This window comes from Stegostoma tigrinum, chromosome 23 (assembly GCF_030684315.1).
Source record: "Stegostoma tigrinum isolate sSteTig4 chromosome 23, sSteTig4.hap1, whole genome shotgun sequence".
NCBI classification, from domain to species: domain Eukaryota; kingdom Metazoa; phylum Chordata; class Chondrichthyes; order Orectolobiformes; family Stegostomatidae; genus Stegostoma; species Stegostoma tigrinum.
Genome location: NC_081376.1, coordinates 22,199,414 through 22,218,166, shown reverse-complemented (window position 1 = coordinate 22,218,166; position 18,753 = coordinate 22,199,414). Strand labels below are relative to the sequence as shown.

The 18,753-nt window shown below is 41.5% G+C and overlaps 1 protein-coding gene across 11 annotated transcripts in view; it reads right to left on the bottom strand.

Annotated features, from left to right (window-relative positions):
* Positions 1 to 18,753, bottom strand: part of LOC125462131 (trinucleotide repeat-containing gene 6A protein-like) — a 231,933-nt gene that overhangs the window by 98,860 nt on the left and 114,320 nt on the right. For all 11 annotated transcript variants that reach the window (XM_048551711.2, XM_048551709.1, XM_048551715.1 and 8 more), the window contains exons 3-4: positions 4,401 to 4,491; positions 2,125 to 2,146 (exon numbers count right to left, since the gene is read on the bottom strand). In XM_048551711.2, the coding sequence (XP_048407668.1) occupies positions 2,125 to 2,146; positions 4,401 to 4,460 (82 nt within the window). In that variant the 5' untranslated portion in view covers positions 4,461 to 4,491. The remainder of the gene's footprint in view (positions 1 to 2,124; positions 2,147 to 4,400; positions 4,492 to 18,753) is intronic.

Here is an 18,753-nt window from a genome sequence, read left to right as displayed (position 1 = left end):
CCCACGAGCTGGTAGTGGGTGGTGAGCCGCCTTCTCAAATTGCTCGTCGACATGCTGCACATTGATACATAATGCTATTCAAGAGGCAGTTCTAGGATTTTAACCCAGCAACAGTGAAGGAATTGAGATATATTTTCAAGGCAAGGTGGTGACTCACTTGAAGGGAAACTTGCAGGTGGTGACATTTCCATGTATCTACTGCCCCTTTCCTTTCAGATGGAAGGAATTGTGGATTTGGAACGTGCCCTCTAAAGGATCTTTGTTCAACTTCCACACATGGCTGCTATTATGCATTGGAGGAGGGGGGATGGATGCTTATGAACATGGTGCCAATCCAGCGGACTGTTTGCTCCTGGATGGTTTCAAGCTTGTGTGCTATTGAAACTGCACCTATCCAGGGATGCACAAGTACTGGGAGTAAAAGACATGACCACAATTAATTACCCGAATCAACGTCTAGGTGAGCTTCCTTTGACACTTTTGAACCATATGGTCCTCTTCTAATTTTCCACCACCGAAGTTTAGCTGGTGACGGAGTTGCTCTAGACTTAGTTCCATCCTTCCTTAGCTTGTAGTCAGAGAATCACTTATAGTGGCTACTCTTCAGACTTCTGCATCTCATTGCATTCTCTGAAGAAAGGCCCTGACCCGAAACGTCAAATTTCCTACTCCCCTGATGCTGACTGGGCTGCTGTGTTCCTCCAGCTCCACAATGTTATCTGACTCCAGCATCAGCTGATCTTACTATCTCTCAAAATTTATCCTTCTTTCTCATCTACCTCACAGTGTCAGATTCCATACATAGGTAAATAACACACAGCTGTAACTTACTGAATCTCTTGATTCCACTACTGTCTTTGATTTGTCACACTGATTTTTGACACTCAGTATTGGGTGAGCATAAATTTCCTCCAAGATCAAAAAGGCTGAAATTAATTGTCTTTGGTACACAACTACTCCCCCCACCTCAGTTAACTACCTAATGTTAAATAACAAACAACACAGATATTGTGCTTGAGCAAGAGATAAAATTCTGACCAAAGATCCAAATCAAGACTGCCCACTCCCACTTCCACAACATTGCTTTACTCCAATCCGGCCTCAGCTCATCTGCTGAAATCCTCACTTATGATTTTTCCCTTCTAGATTTGATTATTTTATTGCTCTCCTAGAAGATTTGCAATCCTCCACCCTACATAAATGTGCACTCATCGAGGACTTGGCTATCCAACATCCTGCAATTGGTGACTTTCACTGACTCCAAGTTAAGCAATATTTCAATATCAAAATAGTCACCACCTGCTTTAAATCTCTAAATTGCCTTAACCAACCAACGACCCTCCATTCCAAAGTCCCACCTTTGCAGCCGTACAAGTCTTCAAACATTTCAATCAATGCTATTGCAATGGTTTCTCCAGGTCATAGATAGGGCTGACAGAGGCCAAAGGCAGGAACCAATATAAAATGAGTCTGCTGAAATAAATGGTTTGACAAAAAGAAAATATTATAACATAATTATTTTCTCTGTGCATACTACATTGGGGTGGGAAAGAAGAACTTTTAAAAAGTTAATATTAAAGTTAGGAGAAACAACTTCAATCAAAATCCTTCAACAGCATGTCACTTTGATGAAAGCAAGCCAACCAATACTTTGCGCTGAGCACACAGTACAGTGAAATAACTTTTACTTGCAGTCTTTTCACTATAGGCCAGCTGGTTTAATTTATAGATTTTTTTTCAAAAAGCACTAGCATTTATAAAGTCTTGTAAAAGTTTAACTGTCACATGTGTTCCTATCAACTGATTATGGCCACTTAACACCGAAATGAAACATAGATAGAAGATAAGACACTAAGATAAAACACTAATCCCAATCTCATTTACTGGTATCCTCCAATACATTGCTTGCCATCTCTTCATTCCCATTTTGCCAAAAGCAACAGGAAACACCGAACCAACATTTTAAAAGTGCTGTGAACCATTACACTATCTATGAAAACATTGCTTAATGATGCATTCACTGCCTTTTTTGACTATTTAGTAAGAAAATAAAAAGTTACATGGTAATACTGCCAAAAACTTACAAGGAAACATACAATAACTGAGCAACAGATGTCATCTTACCTTTATTTTTTTGTTCAATTGCCTGCAACAAAAGAAAGTCAGTCAGTTTGAAATGAAGCCTTATGCCTAAAGATCACCAAAGAGCTGCACAAATGGATTACATCCTCTACTGGAAAACATACAAATAAATTTCAAAAATCAATGAAAATGGCCATTTATTATAAAAACTTAAGTACTGCAATTACTGGTACATTAGAACAACTGCAAAACAAAGTTTTATTATAATGTGTTTTCAGCAAAAGCAGAGGTTTTTATTACAGAAAGGCAGTTTACATTACTCATGGGCAGGTGTCAGATGCATTACCAGCCATCCACTTATGCAACTGAGACTCCACATACGCGCTATTTAAACAAATTGCCTTTAAAAGTGGGTAACTAATCAGAGTTGCTACCACTGATACAGCAATCACATTTCCTCATTCCACAAAAGCTAGAAAAATGGGTGGCCTAAATAACAGGTAAGGTCTGCATGCAGATCATTTTTTAGAGAGGAACTTTTAAAGAAACTGCCAGACTTCCTCAGGCCCCGACTTTGAACAAACTATTCCATTTAGTACAAAGCTTCTAAACAGGTTAGTTCTGTAACATGTCCAAAATCAATTCAGACTTTCCAAGGTCCCTAGACAGCCAGTACCAAACTGAGACAGAAACAGGAATAGGCCATTTGGCCCTTCAAACCTGTTCCACCATTCAATTATGATTGTGGCCGATTGTCCACATCTGAATCCAGTTCCCGGTTTTTCCCCATACCTTTTGGATTCTTTAGCCTTAACAGCTTTATCTCTCCTTGAAAACATTCAGTGCTTTGCTCTCAAACACTTTCTGTGGTAGAGAATACCCCAGGATTACCACTCAGTGATTTGCTGAAGACATTTTTCTTCAGCTCAGTCCTAAATGGACTACGCTAAATCCTTAAACAAGTGTTGAACTCCCCACTCATCAGAAACATCCTTCTTGCACTTACCCTGACTAGTCCTGTCAGAATTTTATAGGTTTTCAAGATTTCCACCCCCCACCGTTTGTCTAAATTCAAGTAAATATAGACCTGATATAACCGATAACTGATCCAGTCTTTTTTCAAACATCAGCCCTGTCATCCCAGGAGTATCTCTGCTATCTTATAAAGATGGGCAATTTTTGCTCCTCTGTATCACTGACCTGCCGGTAGATAAATCTATCAGGTACAAGGACGATGGCAACAACTCTTTTCACTAGAGGAAAGGTAACAAACAGCTTCTGTGATATGCCCTGAACCTCACTATAAACTTTAGACAATGACCATGCAGTTGCATCTAGTAATAGCAGCATGATGGCAAATCATTCAAAGCCCATGCTACAACAGCAACTACTATCTCAAAAGTAGTTTATTGGCTGTAAAGCACTGTAGAACATCCCATGGTTATGAAAGGTACAACATAACCGCAACTTTTCTTTACCAGCAGTTAATTTGTTTAAGAGTTTTGGAAAAGCTGTGATGCAATGACCTGGATTTAATTTGACAAATGTCATATACAGTTGGATTCTGAATTGGCCAGCCTTAAATTCGCACCAATAGTAGTCTTTGCATCACTCTGTGCCATTGTTTCAAGTACTGTTTGTAATACTTGAATGAACAGATGTCTCTGCATCGAGTCAGAACAGCAACTCGAGATTCAGCTCGAAAATATCAAAATGAACAGTTCAAACAATTAGAATAAAAACCTCCGAAACAGGTCTAAGTTAGCTGTGATTCTACAGCACATTATGGCACCTGATGTTTTTGGAAAGAGACATCCAAATTAGACAGCATATCTTGTACTAGTAAACAGGCCATTTTGAAGACTATCCTTTAAAATAGTATGTTAAAATCTTCTGGATTCATGGGGAAGAATCTGTTTCCGACAAAAGATACATTACATTGAGCCTCCTAAATATTTAAATTCCCACACTTCGATGGAGTTATTAATTGGTGGGTTTTGGGGTCCTTGTCTATCAGGACAGAAGTATCATACAATCTACAAAACCGAACGTGAGTGGTGGTGGGAGGAGCAAGTGTCTATTGTTCTAATCCTAACAATTTCCCAATGAAACAGTGAAAATTTTCTAACTTAACAGAACAATTTGAAAGGTACTGAATAATCCACGTATAAAATTTCAAAGTTTTTCAATAAAAGGTCATTCCAAGGCAGGCAGCTGCATCTTTCATTGCCCACCCCACAATAATGCACTTTTATTTCAAACACACTAGAAAAAAGGGCGAAGTTCATTTTATGCTGCTCTCCCAACAAGTGCAGTACCTTCTTCAAAGCGGCTTCCTTTTTCTTTTTGTCGTCTTTTCTTTTTTTCCTTTCTTCCATCAACTGTTCTTCCTTTTCTTGCACTCTATCCCTTTGAAATAAAAACAATAAGATTCAGAAGGAGGCACTTTGTTTTCATTACTGGAATGAAAGACATGGTCTGACAAGTGAAAAACAGAAAGAGCTCTGTCTAATGTATCTCCAGGATAACCTTATTTTAACCTTTCAAGGTGTAGCTCAAAATGCTATGCCTGCCTAAGATATGACAGTGAACTTCAGCAATCAATTTCTTTTAATCAATAAAAATGATCAAAGTACTTTGATTTTGCAAGTGCTTTTGAACCTCCCAAATGAAGAGAAGGGGGGAAAAAAATGAAAGCCTGCAAGAAGACAAACTTCTAGTCAAATTGCTTTATCAAACCCGGACAAGCATATATATATATATATATATATATATACACACACACACACACTTGGGGAAGCGACAATGCTTAGTTTTACTGTCACAAAAAATAAAGTAGCCTGATGAACAGCTGAATTATTTCTGCAGGGATCATATCACATAAGCACCAGGATGTAGGAATCCAAACTCATCAACAAAATAGTGCGATCCAAGAAAACTAAAATGGACTCAAGTTGCACTTACAACCTGTCCTTTCGGACTGTTCTAAAATAGATCCTGTTCCGTCTAGACTTTCCTTGTTTCAAGGAAATCTTATTTTTTTACATTTCTGCCAATTCTTCAATTGCAGTTCTCTTGCTACTAATGGGAGCTAATACAATCCCGTTAATTCCTTTGTCCTTTCTGCAGAAATAATCTTTTTCCATGAGTGACAAGGACAGCCTCTGGATTTGCCACCACAACCTTTACCTGAAGACTGCAAATTGATGCCAGACAGCTTTGCAAATAATGTAGAATGGCTCCAATTGACCAATCACCCTCTAATATCAATTGGTGATACATGGAAGTGATTTGTCATAGGTAGATTAATGGGAAAGGCCAAGACTGTGCCAAAAAGCAACTCTAAAGAAATTTTCAATATTGTATCAGCCTAAGAAACCCTAAATGAGCAATAGTAGTCCTTATATTTTAAAGTTTATTATGTGTACCAAATTATTAAAAACAAATTTTAAAAATTGGGCATCACCATGCTTGCATTACTGCATGCCAGATGTGCTCATTTTCAAGTATTTTAAAAGCGTTTAGAAAAGGTTCTGCTCACCACAGCTGTAACATTTTAAGTTCCACTCCAACATCATAACTGAAAATACAGGGCTAGTCAAAAAACATTCCATCACAACACTGCAGGGAAAAGTGGAATTCCATACAAAGTAAGTTTACTGCTGTCTTGAAGCATATTGAGGGAAAATAAGGGGTGTCAAGAAGTGAATACATAAATCTTTTTTCTTTTAAGGTGTTAGCTTGGCTCTGTTTGCATCACTTTCACATGCAATGCAAAGTATGACCACCAAACAGTGGAAGCAGTATATGTCAAATACAGTCAAGCAAATCCATAACCTACAGAACAGATCTAAGCTCCTGTCACATCTAAACAAGAATGGTAGTAGACAATTAATCAAGAGGAAGATAACCATTAAACATCCCCATCCTCAGTAGTAGGGAAGCCCAACACATTAGTGCAAAATGCTGAAACATAACGCTTCACTATCAACATTCCGGAAACACTATTAACATTCTGGAAACACTACCACCATTGACTAGTTATTCAATTGGACCTGCCGCGTAAATTCTTTGGGAACAAAAGCACATCAGTGGGTAGGAATTCTGAGCAAGTAAATGACCTTCCAAAACTCTCAAGGTCCACCATCTAAAAGGCGCAAGTCAGGAGTATGACGGAATACTCTCCATTTGCCTGGAAAAGTGCAGCTCCAACAATACTCAAGAGGCATGACATCATCTAAGAAAAAGCAGCCCAACTGACGAGTGTCATCTACCACCTTCAGTATTCACACTGTCCATTACCAAAGCAAGGTGGCAGAGAGTACCATCTAAAATATGTACAGCAGCATCTCACTATGGCTCCTTCAACCAATACCTTCCAAACCTCTACAACTTAGGAGGACAAAGGCATCAGACACAAAGAATACCCGCAAGTTCCCTTCAAACAACACACCATCCTTACTTGGAACTATATCATCATTCCTTCTCTGCTATAGGATCAAAATCTTGAAACTCCCTTTCTAATAGCACTGTGGAATACATACACAGAATGGGCTATTGTAGTTCAAGATGGCAGCTATCCACCATCTTATCAAGGACAATTATGGGTGGGGAAAATGCCAGCCTAGCTGCGAAATAATAGTTAATTATTTTTCACTTCAGGATTTGGGCAAACACTGAACTGCAACATTGAAGGAGCGGTCTGTTTTCAAAAATGTTAAACAGTGGCCAAAGATATCCAATGGCATACTCTTGGTAACTAGACAAAAACTGCTCAAGCTGTTGCTCCCGCATCCAGAATTAGGGGCGGCACCATGGCTCAGTGATTAGCACTGCTACCTTACAACGCCAGGAGCCCAAGTTCAATTCCACCCTCGGACGACTGTGTGGTGTTTGCACGTTCTCCCTGTATCTGCACGGGTTTCATCTGGGTGCTCCAGTTTCCTCCCACAGATGTGCAGGCTAGGTGGTCAGGCCACACTAAATTGCCTACAGTTTTCAGGGATGTGTAGATTAAGTGGGTTATAGGTCTGGGTGGGATGCTCTGAGGGTCAGCGTGGACTTGTTCGGCCAAAGGGCCTGTTTCCACACTGCAGGGATTCTATGATGTGTCTCTAATGTGAATTATCAGCATGACAATATTTAAAATACTTATTCAATCTTTGCTTTCATTTCTTGATCTTTGAGTCTACACCGCACTGATTAATCTGTGTGAAGAGCTTCCAATCAGTTCAAAGATTATCCTTTACTAAGTTGAATTCAGGGCCCTTATCCTACTGGAAATGACTGAGGGCTTTTTTTTGTAATTCAATTATCTGCCTTAAATATTCTTTTTAAACAATCATCTCAATTGCTTCCTTTTCATATTCAAATATTTACATTTCCCTTGCCATCTCCCAAATCCAAGGACAATTTGAGTTATTCTTTGCAACCCAATGCTTGAATGTTTGAGATCAGATCTAGAGGAATTATTCTTGGTATCAGATGTAGAGGGCGGCACACTGGGAGCAACACATACAGTAGACCAAGTTGGAGGATGTATAGGTGAAACCCTGTTGGATATGAAGGGTTTGCTTTGGGCCTTGAATGGAAGTGAGGGGTGAGGTGCAGGGGCAGGTGTAGCCATTCCTGCAGTTGCAGGGAATGGTACCAGGTGGGGTGGGGGTTAGTGGGGAGCATAGAGTGGACGAGGGAGTCGCGGAGAGAGCAGTCCCCATGAAAGGCAGATAGGGGCAGGGAGGGAAATGTCACTTTGGTTAGGACCGCTCATTTCATCCAGGGAGTTAAAATGGTTGGTGAACGGAATATGGCAGTGTTTGTGATGTAGAAAGAGTGTAGATTTTCTACGAAACAGTCCCCAAGTCTCCACGTGGTCTCACTGGTGTACAGGAGGTCACATCGGACACAACGGATATATGAGGCTAAGTTGGAGGGTATACAGGTGAACCCCTATCAGATATGAAAGGTTTGTTTTGGGCCTTGAATGGAGGTGAGGGGGACACCACACACAAACTGGAGGAGGAACACCGCATATTCTGCCTCGAAAGCCTACAGCCCAGTGGCCTAAATGTAGAATTCACCAGTTTTAAAAATCTTCCCACCATTGGTCTCATTCCATGTCCAACCCTCCCTCTCATCTGCACCTCCTTGACCTGACACAACCTGACCACTACTCCCCTACCCATCCGCCCTACTCTACCTGCTTTCTAATTCCCACTATCCATTACCTGCATCCAATCTATCACCACCCCACCTACCTTCTCTCCCACGTCCTTGACCAAATGCAATCTGTCCATCTTCTATGCCACCTATCCATCTCAGGACATCCAACTGACTAACCCCCATCACTGCCTACCTGCACTCACCTATCACCATCCCACCTACCTTCCTCAGCGACACCCTCCTCTATTTATTTCTCGGCTCCCTTCGCCCTCCCCTTTTCTGAAGAAGGATCCCAACTCAAAACATCAACTTTCTTGCTCCTTTGATGCTGCCTAGCCTGCCGTGTTCCTCCAGCTCCATACTGTTGCCTCTGACTCCAGCATCTGCAGTTCTTGCTATCTCAGAGTGATGTGTCACAATTGTATACCTCTTCTTTGGCATCTACATCTAAAACCTTATATTGTTTTGTTAGAAACCATGTTGGGTCTGGATCATTAGTGAGCTAGCATTCCCCTTTCAAAGTAAATTAAAATTTCTGCCAGCTTTTGAATCAAGCTGACTATGTCTTCATGCTTCAAAAAGAACTTCGAGTACTGATGTCATCTGGTAGGAAACGATTGAGACTGAGCTTGAACAAGAGGACCAAAAATGGGTACACCTTTGGTACTTTGTTGGTTGAACCACACAGATATGACCACATTGAGTGGTATGTTAGTAGCATTTTGGGCTTTTTCTTGCGTGACCACTTTTATCCATCTCAATGAACTGGCCCATAGCCACCATGGAACATTCATTTAGAAATCTTCAAAACTGACAACTGCTAGATCTGCTCAATTCTTAGTTTCTCGGCAGTAGTTTAAGGTGTTCTGTATTGGAACGTCAGAGACCCAAAATTCAAAATTTATTTCTACTTTGTATTATGGGGCAAAAAGTTGAATTGAGTTTGGAAATCAGCCACAGTTGTTAAATGACTATGCAGACTACACTGACCAAATGACTAATTCATACTATTTCGTGCATTTCTATATCCTGATCAACATTCTGCCCTCAATTAGTGTGACCAGAAATCAATTAACCAGTTCATTGGTGATACTGAACTTGAATACTGGTAGAAAAAATATCACATTGTTGAAACTTTTCATCTTAACTCATGAGGGCAATTTGCAAGAAAACAAATTCAAATGGAAAACCAAAATTTAAAGGGCATGAGAGGAGATTGCTTGGCAAGTGGACTCGGATCGGAGGTGGTACTCCAACAGAAAATGCTCCTGTTAGTGATTATTGACTGTCAAGACTTTGTTTAGATTTTAAACCAATTATATTGACTCATTGTTTGGAGCATTTCACTATAATCCTGATTAAATCAAGGTGAGAAAGAAAGCATCAAGAAAATCTGTGCCTTGCTAGATTTGCACAACACCAAACTTTATCTTGTAGCACATCACTGCTGGCTATATAAGTTCAAACAGGTCATGGAAAATATACAGCAACAAAAACCAAGAATCTGAAAATACTTCTACGTTCAACTGCAGGTATCCTCTCCAGCTCCAGTAATTTGACAAAGTATCCAGCTTTAGATCTTCTACAAATCTAAACTCCCTTCTCTTCTAGATCTGCAGTAAAATAAATCATAGAGATCAGTTTCCTCATTCTTATACTGCGATCAAGACTTCAGGCAGGTTTTTGTGGGAATTTAATAAAAATATTTAATTATCTTCAGATGGCACACTGTTGCTATTATTGGCATAATAATTAATGAATATAGAACTGCTGCAGCTCTACTCAGACTAACAAATTATTGACCTGTTTATTACCCTGTAGTCACTGGATTCTGCACTGAATCATGCATTTCATTTCAGGCAATTCAATCTGAGCAGACTTGTTTTGGTTTTACTATTCTGATCCTCAACCAGGTGGGAAAAGGTGTCTGTATTTGCAGCAATAGTGGTAGCAGTGGGGATGGAAAGGGTACCTGGGAGCAGAGATGGATGGGTTAAACTTTAAAAGGAAAGGCTAAAGCTGCTGTTACAAGTATTATGCACACTCAAATGCAGTTATACAGTCATTAACTTAGAACCAAGAGCTGCCTCTTCTTCAGCACTAGCAAAGATTATGCTTGGATGGCATTGCCAGATTAACTTTGTTACATTGCCAAACCAATCTATAATGCCAGTCAGGTCATGTTCAAATGACACTTTTCATCACATTGTAAACGGAAGTCACTGATTATTACTGTATTACCTATGTTACATACATCTCCAATTCATACTGAGCCAACATTACTACTATATTTTCATGGCCTATAAAGAAATCCCATCAATACTTGACACCCTCAGCTGTTTCTTAGATCCACCCAAATAGATTCCATACATCAGAGATAATGGGAACTGCAGATGCTGGAGAATTCCAAGATAATAAAATGTGAGGCTAGATGAACACAGCAGGCCAAGCAGCATCTCAGGAGCACAAAAGCTGACGTTTCGGGCCTAGACCCTTCATCAGAGAGGGGGATGGGGAGAGGGAACTGGAATAAATAGGGAGAGAGGGGGAGGCGGACCGAAGATAGAGAGTAAAGAAGATAGGTAGGGAGAGTATAGGTGGGGAGGTAGGGAGGGGATAGGTCAGTCCAGGGAAGACTGACAGGTCAAGGAGGTGGGATGAGGTTAGTAGGTACCTGGGGGTGCGGCTTGGGGTGGGAGGAAGGGATGGGTGAGAGGAAGACCTGGTTAGGGAGGCAGAGACAGGTTGGACTGGTTTTGGGATGCAGTGGGTGGGGGGGAAGAGCTGGGCTGGTTGTGTGGTGCAGTGGGGGGAGGGGACGAACTAGGCTGGTTTAGGGATGAAGTAGGGGAAGGGGAGATTTTGAAACTGGTGAAGTCCACATTGATACCATATGGCTGCAGGGTTCCCAGGCGGAATATGAGTTGCTGTTCCTGCAACCTTCGGGTGGCATCATTGTGGCACTGCTGGAGGCCCATGATGGACATGTCATCTAGAGAATGGGAGGGGGAGTGGAAATGGTCTGCGATTGGGAGGTGCAGTTGTTTGTTGCGAACTGAGCGGAGGTGTTCTGCAAAGCGGTCCCCAAGCCTCCGCTTGGTTTCCCCAATATAGAGGAAGCCGCACCGGGTACAGTGGATGCAGTATACCACCAGCTTGTAACTGATGTCCATTTCAAGCCCACCGACTCCCACAGCTACCTAGAATACACCTCCTCCCACCCACCCTCCTGCTAAAATTCCATCCCCTATTCCCAATTCCTCCGCCTCCGCCGCATCTGCTCCCACGATAAGACATTCCACTCTCGCACATCCCAGATGTCCATGTTCTTTAAGGACCGCAACTTTCCCCCCACAGTGATCGAGAACGCCCTTGACCGCGTCTCCCGTATTTCCCACAACACATCCCTCACACCCCACCCCCGCCACAACCGCCCTAAGAGGATCCCCCTCGTTCTCACACACCACCCCACCAACCTCTGGATACAACGTATCATCCTCCGACACTTCCGCCATTTACAATCCGACCCCACCACCCAAGACATTTTTCCATCCCCTCCCCTGTCTGCTTTCCAGAGAGACCACTCTCTCCGTGACTCCCTTGTTCGCTCCACACTGCCCTCCAACCCCACCACACCCGGCACCTTCCCCTGCAACCGCAGGAAATGCTACACTTGTCCCCACACCTCCTCCCTCACCCCTATCCCAGGCCCCAAGATGACATTCCACATTAAGCAGAGGTTCACCTACACATCTGCCAATGTGGTATACTGCATCCACTGTACCCGGTGCGGCTTCCTCTATATTGGGGAAACCAAGCGGAGGCTTGGGGACCGCTTTGCAGAACACCTCCGCTCAGTTCGCAACAAACAACTGCACCTCCCAGTCGCAAACCATTTCCACTCCCCCTCCCATTCTCTAGATGACATGTCCATCATGGGCCTCCTGCACTGCCACAATGATGCCACCCGAAGGTTGCAGGAACAGCAACTCATATTCCGCCTGGGAACCCTGCAGCCATATGGTATCAATGTGGACTTCACCAGTTTCAAAATCTCCCCTTCCCCTACTGCATCCCTAAACCAGCCTAGTTCGTCCCCTCCCCCCCACTGCACCACACAACCAGCCCAGCTCTTCCCCCCCACCCACTGCATCCCAAAACCAGTCCAACCTGTCTCTGCCTCCCTAACCGGTTCTTCCTCTCACCCATCCCTTCCTCCCACCCCAAGCCGCACCCCCAGCTATCTACTAACCTCATCCCACCTCCTTGACCTGTCAGTCTTCCCTGGACTGACCTATCCCCTCCCTACCTCCCCACCTATACTCTCTCCACCTATCTTCTTTACTCTCCATCTTCGGTCCGCCTCCCCCTCTCTCCCTATTTATTCCAGTTCCCTCTCCGATGAAGGGTCTAGGCCCGAAACATCAGCTTTTGTGCTCCTGAGATGCTGCTTGGCCTACTGTGTTCATCCAGCCTCACATTTTATTATCTTAGATTCCATACATGATGTTCTCACCAATGGAGGATGCAACCTTCTAATCTGTCCCAAATGATGAATATCCCTCAGGTTTTTTTCTTTATTCTTTCACTGGATGTGGACATCACTGAAAAGGGCAACCTTTGTTGCCCATTCCCTCATCGCCCTTGAACTGACTGGTTTGCAAGGCCATTTCAGAAGACACTGAAACGTCAACCATACTGTTGTGGATCTAAAATGACATGTATCCAGACCAAATGTGTATGACAGCTTACTCCCCCAGAGGATATGAGTGAACCAGATGAGGTTTTACAACAATGATAGTTGTCACAGTCACTTTTTCAGTTACCAAAACAGATCTGATTCTTTAACTAATAAAGCCCTCTCCTGTGCAGCTGAGCCACCTGCAGTGCCATGAACTTGGATCCAGTTGGACTGCTGAGGAACCATCACCCACGTCAGTATCCAAAATGAAAACTCAGTTATGAGCTACATCAACTAACTGCCTGGTACTCCTGATTACTGAGTGGTTACCTATACCCACGCTACTTTATATGCTCCAAATCTGCAGGACCACCTTTCTAAGCATTCTAGCTAAACAGACCTCTGCCACCCTGATACAGTAATTCAAGATGCAGAGCTCAAATTTTTGCAGTTACTGTTCTTGCACGTGTGTAAAGACACATGGGAGCAATCTCAAATTCCCAAATACTACCAAAAACACAATCCACTCAACAGAGCTGTCTTGCCATTCCTTAAACTTCACAAGCTATTAGAAATTAAGCAGAGTAACTTACTCGCCAGTATCTTATCAGGTATCAAAGCAATAAAATACTGTAGGCTATGTTCTGACCACCTGTTCAGAGATGTTATGACAAACCTCTGGAGTAGAGGAGATTAAAACCCAGGCCTCCAAGCTCAGTGGTAGGAGTATTATCAATGCACACGGAAGCTGATGGTAGTAATTCAAAGCAGCACCACCTGCACCCCTTCACTGAACATCTGCAGGGTCTGGTTCACTCTATCCAACCAGACTCAACGTAAGGCACATTCAGCTGCTTATGCTTATATTACCCGTGGCTCAGATGCTGCCAGAGCTAAAGTAACTTGTTCAATCAAGCTACCTATTTAAATCGTTTCAGTTGCTTTCCAGTAGAGAGCTTGCTCATCCAAGCTCAATCCCAAAAGAAACCTAAATCTAAATTTTCATGAAATGCTAAACACAGGACTAGATTTTTCTAGAGGAGTTTAGCCCTAAATATTTGCTCACTCAAGTTCCCAGCTTCACACTGTCCTGCCACTGCAGGGCCACTGAAGATAAATTCACCATTTTAAAAAATGCTCAGTGGCATATTTAGACAAATCTTGCTTTATTGCAATTTTATTCTCAAGCATAAATATACCTGAACAGTTAAAAACTGATTTTAAAACTCAATTTTAACCCCACTGCGAAGCCTCTTCTAAGGACACCTACCTTGAAGTTACCCTCCTCCCTCCAGAAAGACCTCAGTGGATCTCTCTCCCACTGCAACTCTCATAATCTCTTCGGGCCTGAAACTGCTCGACCATTTTCTGAAGGAGGGGGTCTAGGCCCGAAACGTCAGCTTTCCTATTCCTCTGATGTTGCTTGGCCTGCTGTGTGCATCCAGCTGTACACCTTTTTATCTCTGACTCTCCAGCATCTGCAGTTCCTACTATCGCTAGTTAAAAACTGATTACTGTTTCATTCTAACCATTTCAAATTTTTTGTTATTTATAACAATTGCATAATATGGAGAACAGGAGCTTGACCAATTGCTAAAAACAGGAAATATTTCCTGAATATTTGCTATGATTTATGCTTGAAGTTACCAGGAACAAAACGTTTTATAACACTGCACATTAAAGGGAAGAAAAATCTCTCAAAAGTACATCTTCAATAAACTTCCTGCCAGCAACTAGACCCAGTCTGTCAGTTTAATCCTTGGATTAGCATATCTGATTTCCAGTGCAGTCTAATGAGGTACACTTTTCCTTAACTGGTATGGATCATTTCATTGTCAAATGAATCAAACTGAATTTTGTCCAAAATTAAAGTTAATTGCATGTGGGTACCTTTCCAATAGTACCAAAAAAAACTGCAGTATAAAACAAATGCTGTTGCAGCAGATTTTCATCAGAATGCTTTTATTCCAAGAGACCTCCATGCTATCACTGCCAAGTTCCCAACATAAGGCTCATGAATCTAGAGACAACCCAAAGGTAAAATCTGCTGGGTTTCAGCAAAGTTTCAGTGAATTTTGGCAGAATTACCTTTGGGATTTGGATGTCAGGCAAGATGCCTGCACTGGAACTGGTGCTGCAAGATCAAGTCTGATATTTTATGAAAATCACTCAAATTATACAAATAAAAGAAACGTGGTCTCATACTAAGCACATGACTTAGAAATGCATGCAGAGAAGGAATTTATTGAACTGTTCAAGGGCAGCAAAAAAAAAATTCCTAAGATTTTAATCGAAAGCAGAATCTAAATACGCATTTTGCCTTTATACTACTTGGCTTTAAAAACAAATGATTGAACAAAATCTCAAATATCTCAAAGCATATTTTTGATATTTCAGAGTACAATGATGCAAAAACTGAATGAACAGTTTTTAAACTAACTGTCTGAAAAACTACCAACATTCAACAACCAATATTACGCCCATTTGCACTTGAACGTGGCCCTTCACTCCCTCACTGCATTTGGGAGACAGTTTAATGACGCCTTTTAATAACAGCCTTTTCTCCTGCTGGCCAGCAGTTGGTTCTGTAGCCACAAAGGGACAATTGTTCCAACTCCAGACATGCTTAACACAAACATCTATAACCATTATCAAGCACAACAAACCACATCCCTTATTATCAATCGTGACCTCTCTTTTTAGGGGCATATAATGACAGGAGTTTGCAGTAGACTGTCTGCAAGTATGGCCTACAGGATTAACAAAACCCTGCTCACAACAAGAAGAATCTGACATGCCGAAGTGAAGTGCAGTTGCTGCATGCAGTGTGAAATGCATTTCATTAGGCCGGCTAAGAATATTTTGGCCAAATGTCCCCTAATTTGTAGTCAAATACCTACTAGATTGAAACGCTGTGTTGTTCAATCAGGTCTTATTGGTCATTTCAATGTGCACTATTAACACCAAACTAATCAGACTCTTTCACACAACCAGATTTCTCAGTTTTTTGTGTCACTAAGACAGGTCACAAATGATAGACTTGTTCTGCTTCATAATCTCTTCTGGCCACAAACATATTTCCACTCCTGGGCAAAAAAACATCAAGTATTTGCTGATGTCATACCACATCAACATCACCCACTGTTTTCTTTTCCATGAAGTGCACAATTTAGAATAGCATGAGGCAATCACAGTTGCAGAGGCACTCTACCGTGGTCATTCATTACACACACCAGGTAAGGATTAACTCTTATAGTCAAGAAACGGAGTAGCTGAAAGTGAAGGTTAAGGAAGTCCTGAATTACAACCTGTAGCATATATTCAAAATCAAACCATATTGCCCTGTCATCAGGAATAGAGGAACAGGTTTAAACTTTGATACAGTATCTCAAATCAAGTAACTAATGAAAATTTGCCATCAATTGTCACAAATAGCAGACATGTGGGTGAGCAAGTGAAGGGTAAACAGTGCCTGTGTAATGTCTCTCCTCTTTTTTCACCACCCTCACAATGACTAAGGGTCAGTTGCTAATGGCAGGAAATTGGCCAGAGATAAGACTAAACAAACTGCCACATAATAATATGAAAGGTAAATTCAACAAAGCTAGCAAGATTGATCTATTATATTTATATCTGTCCCCAGTTCTCTATTGTATGGAGTGCACTGCTACAATTAACATTTGATTGATATCATGAATCAATGCTGACATAACTCAACATTACGACAATGCATAACAGTCTAATAACATTTTGTGCCCTGTTAAAAAGGCTAATGGCTGTACAATTATATATACAAGCATCAAGCAACAGTAACTGAATTCAAGCTGGATTTGAAACTGTACTACAGTAATTGCTTTCTTTCCCCACTATTGCTCAGATTAAATAGAATAACAATCTCCATAAAGATAAGACATGACTAGCAGTGCCAAATCTTTCATCATTATCTAGTCCATCAGAAAGAGATTCAACATTTCCATTTTCCTACATTCCCCCCGAGAGTCTAAAAGTTTAACAAACGTAGTTACTGAGTATGACAAAGGCTAAGGAACAAAAACAAAAACAAAAATTGCTGGAAAAGTCCAGTGCGTCTGTCAGCATCTGTGGAGATAAATCAGACGTAACATTTGGGATCGAGAGGCCCTTCCTCACAACCAATGGGAGCTAGGAAAGTGTTGGTTTTTATGAAGATGACAGGGTGGGGGCAGAGGTAAGGAGAAATGATAGGTGCAGATAAAGTCCAAAAAGGGAGAGAACAGTTGAACAGGCAAAGGAGCGGATAATGATTAGCCTGGGAGAATGAATAGCTACTAATGGGACATTACTGCTAGACCTGATGAGCTTTTCCAGTAATTTCTATTTTTGTTTCTGATTTCCAGCATCCGCAGTTCTTTTGGTTTTTATTCAATAATTAAGGATCCACAACCCACTAGATGGAAAATTCCCCAGAATCAGAACAGTGTGGAGAAACTGATCCTTATCTGATTCATATATGTTCACCCCCTTATCCAGCAACTACATCACCACTTGATCTCCAGATGGGGAAAACAGCCATCTGCATCACCCAACTTTTCTCAATCTATGCTTCAATGCAATTTCTTCTCATTCCTCCTAAGAGCATGGGCTAATGTAATGTAATGTCTCATCGCAGCAACTCTCTCAACTCAAAACAGACCTAGTGATTGATCTTGCATGTCCTCCTTTGGGTAGGGAAACTAGAATGGTACTCATAACTGCAGGTGCGATCTCGGCAAATCCCAGTACAAAGCAACAATAGACCCTTGCTCAACACAGGTAGTTCTCCTATAACACGGTAGTTGCATTGTGTTATCTCCCAATATAGAAAATCTCCATACCTAGACAGCAGAAAGTTTGCGTTTTGTAAAGAGCATCCGCTATTCAAACACGTTATTGCCATTTCACATTAACAAAACACATATTATAGGAGAACTCCTGTGCCACGACTTTCATAATTATTTGCTGAACCTGTATGGTTAACACTGTTTCATGAACAGGCACTACAAATCTCTCAAACATTAAAAAAAATACTCCTAGCAAAGTGAATAGCCACATATTTTTCCACATGATAATCCAGCTGCCACTCTCCTGTCTACTCAGTTACATTATCTAGATGTATCATTGCAGGTTCTGCACACTTTCCTAACAGCTTAATTTCCTACCCAGCACTCTGCCCTTAATTAACTTGGACACAATGCTCACTTTCTCTTCACCTCTGGCATTTTTGGCAGTCATGAAGTTTTCTTATTCTATAATGTCAGGCATTTCAACTGTGTTTTCGTTGGAGGTGGAGGCCCCACAAATATCTTCATCCTCAACAGTGAGAGAGCCCAGCGTATTAGTGCAAAAGACAAGGCTGTGGTATCTGCATCTAACTTCAGCCATAGTGTTGAGTAGATGATCAATGTCTGCCTGAGGCCCTCAGCATCATAACTGTCACTTCTCAACATACTCAATTTATTCCATTCCACAATGGTATCAAGAAACAGAAGACGTTACATATCAACACCTAAAGATCTGCTGTAGAACTAGACATTCCAGTGCAGCTACAGACTAGCACACACTTGAACATGTGGGAAATTGTTCAGGTTTGTCTTATACACTGAATAGGATAAATCAGACCCAGTCAATTATTTTCCCTTAACTTTCACTGCTTCAGCAAAGTGATAAACAGAATCTGTGCAGGATTATCAAGCAACAATTACAATGGAATACCTGCTCATTGAAGCTCAGCTTAGGTCCGCACGGTCCCTGGCCTCATTAACAGCCTTAGTACAAACATGCAAACAGCTGGAACACTCCAGAAATGGCCC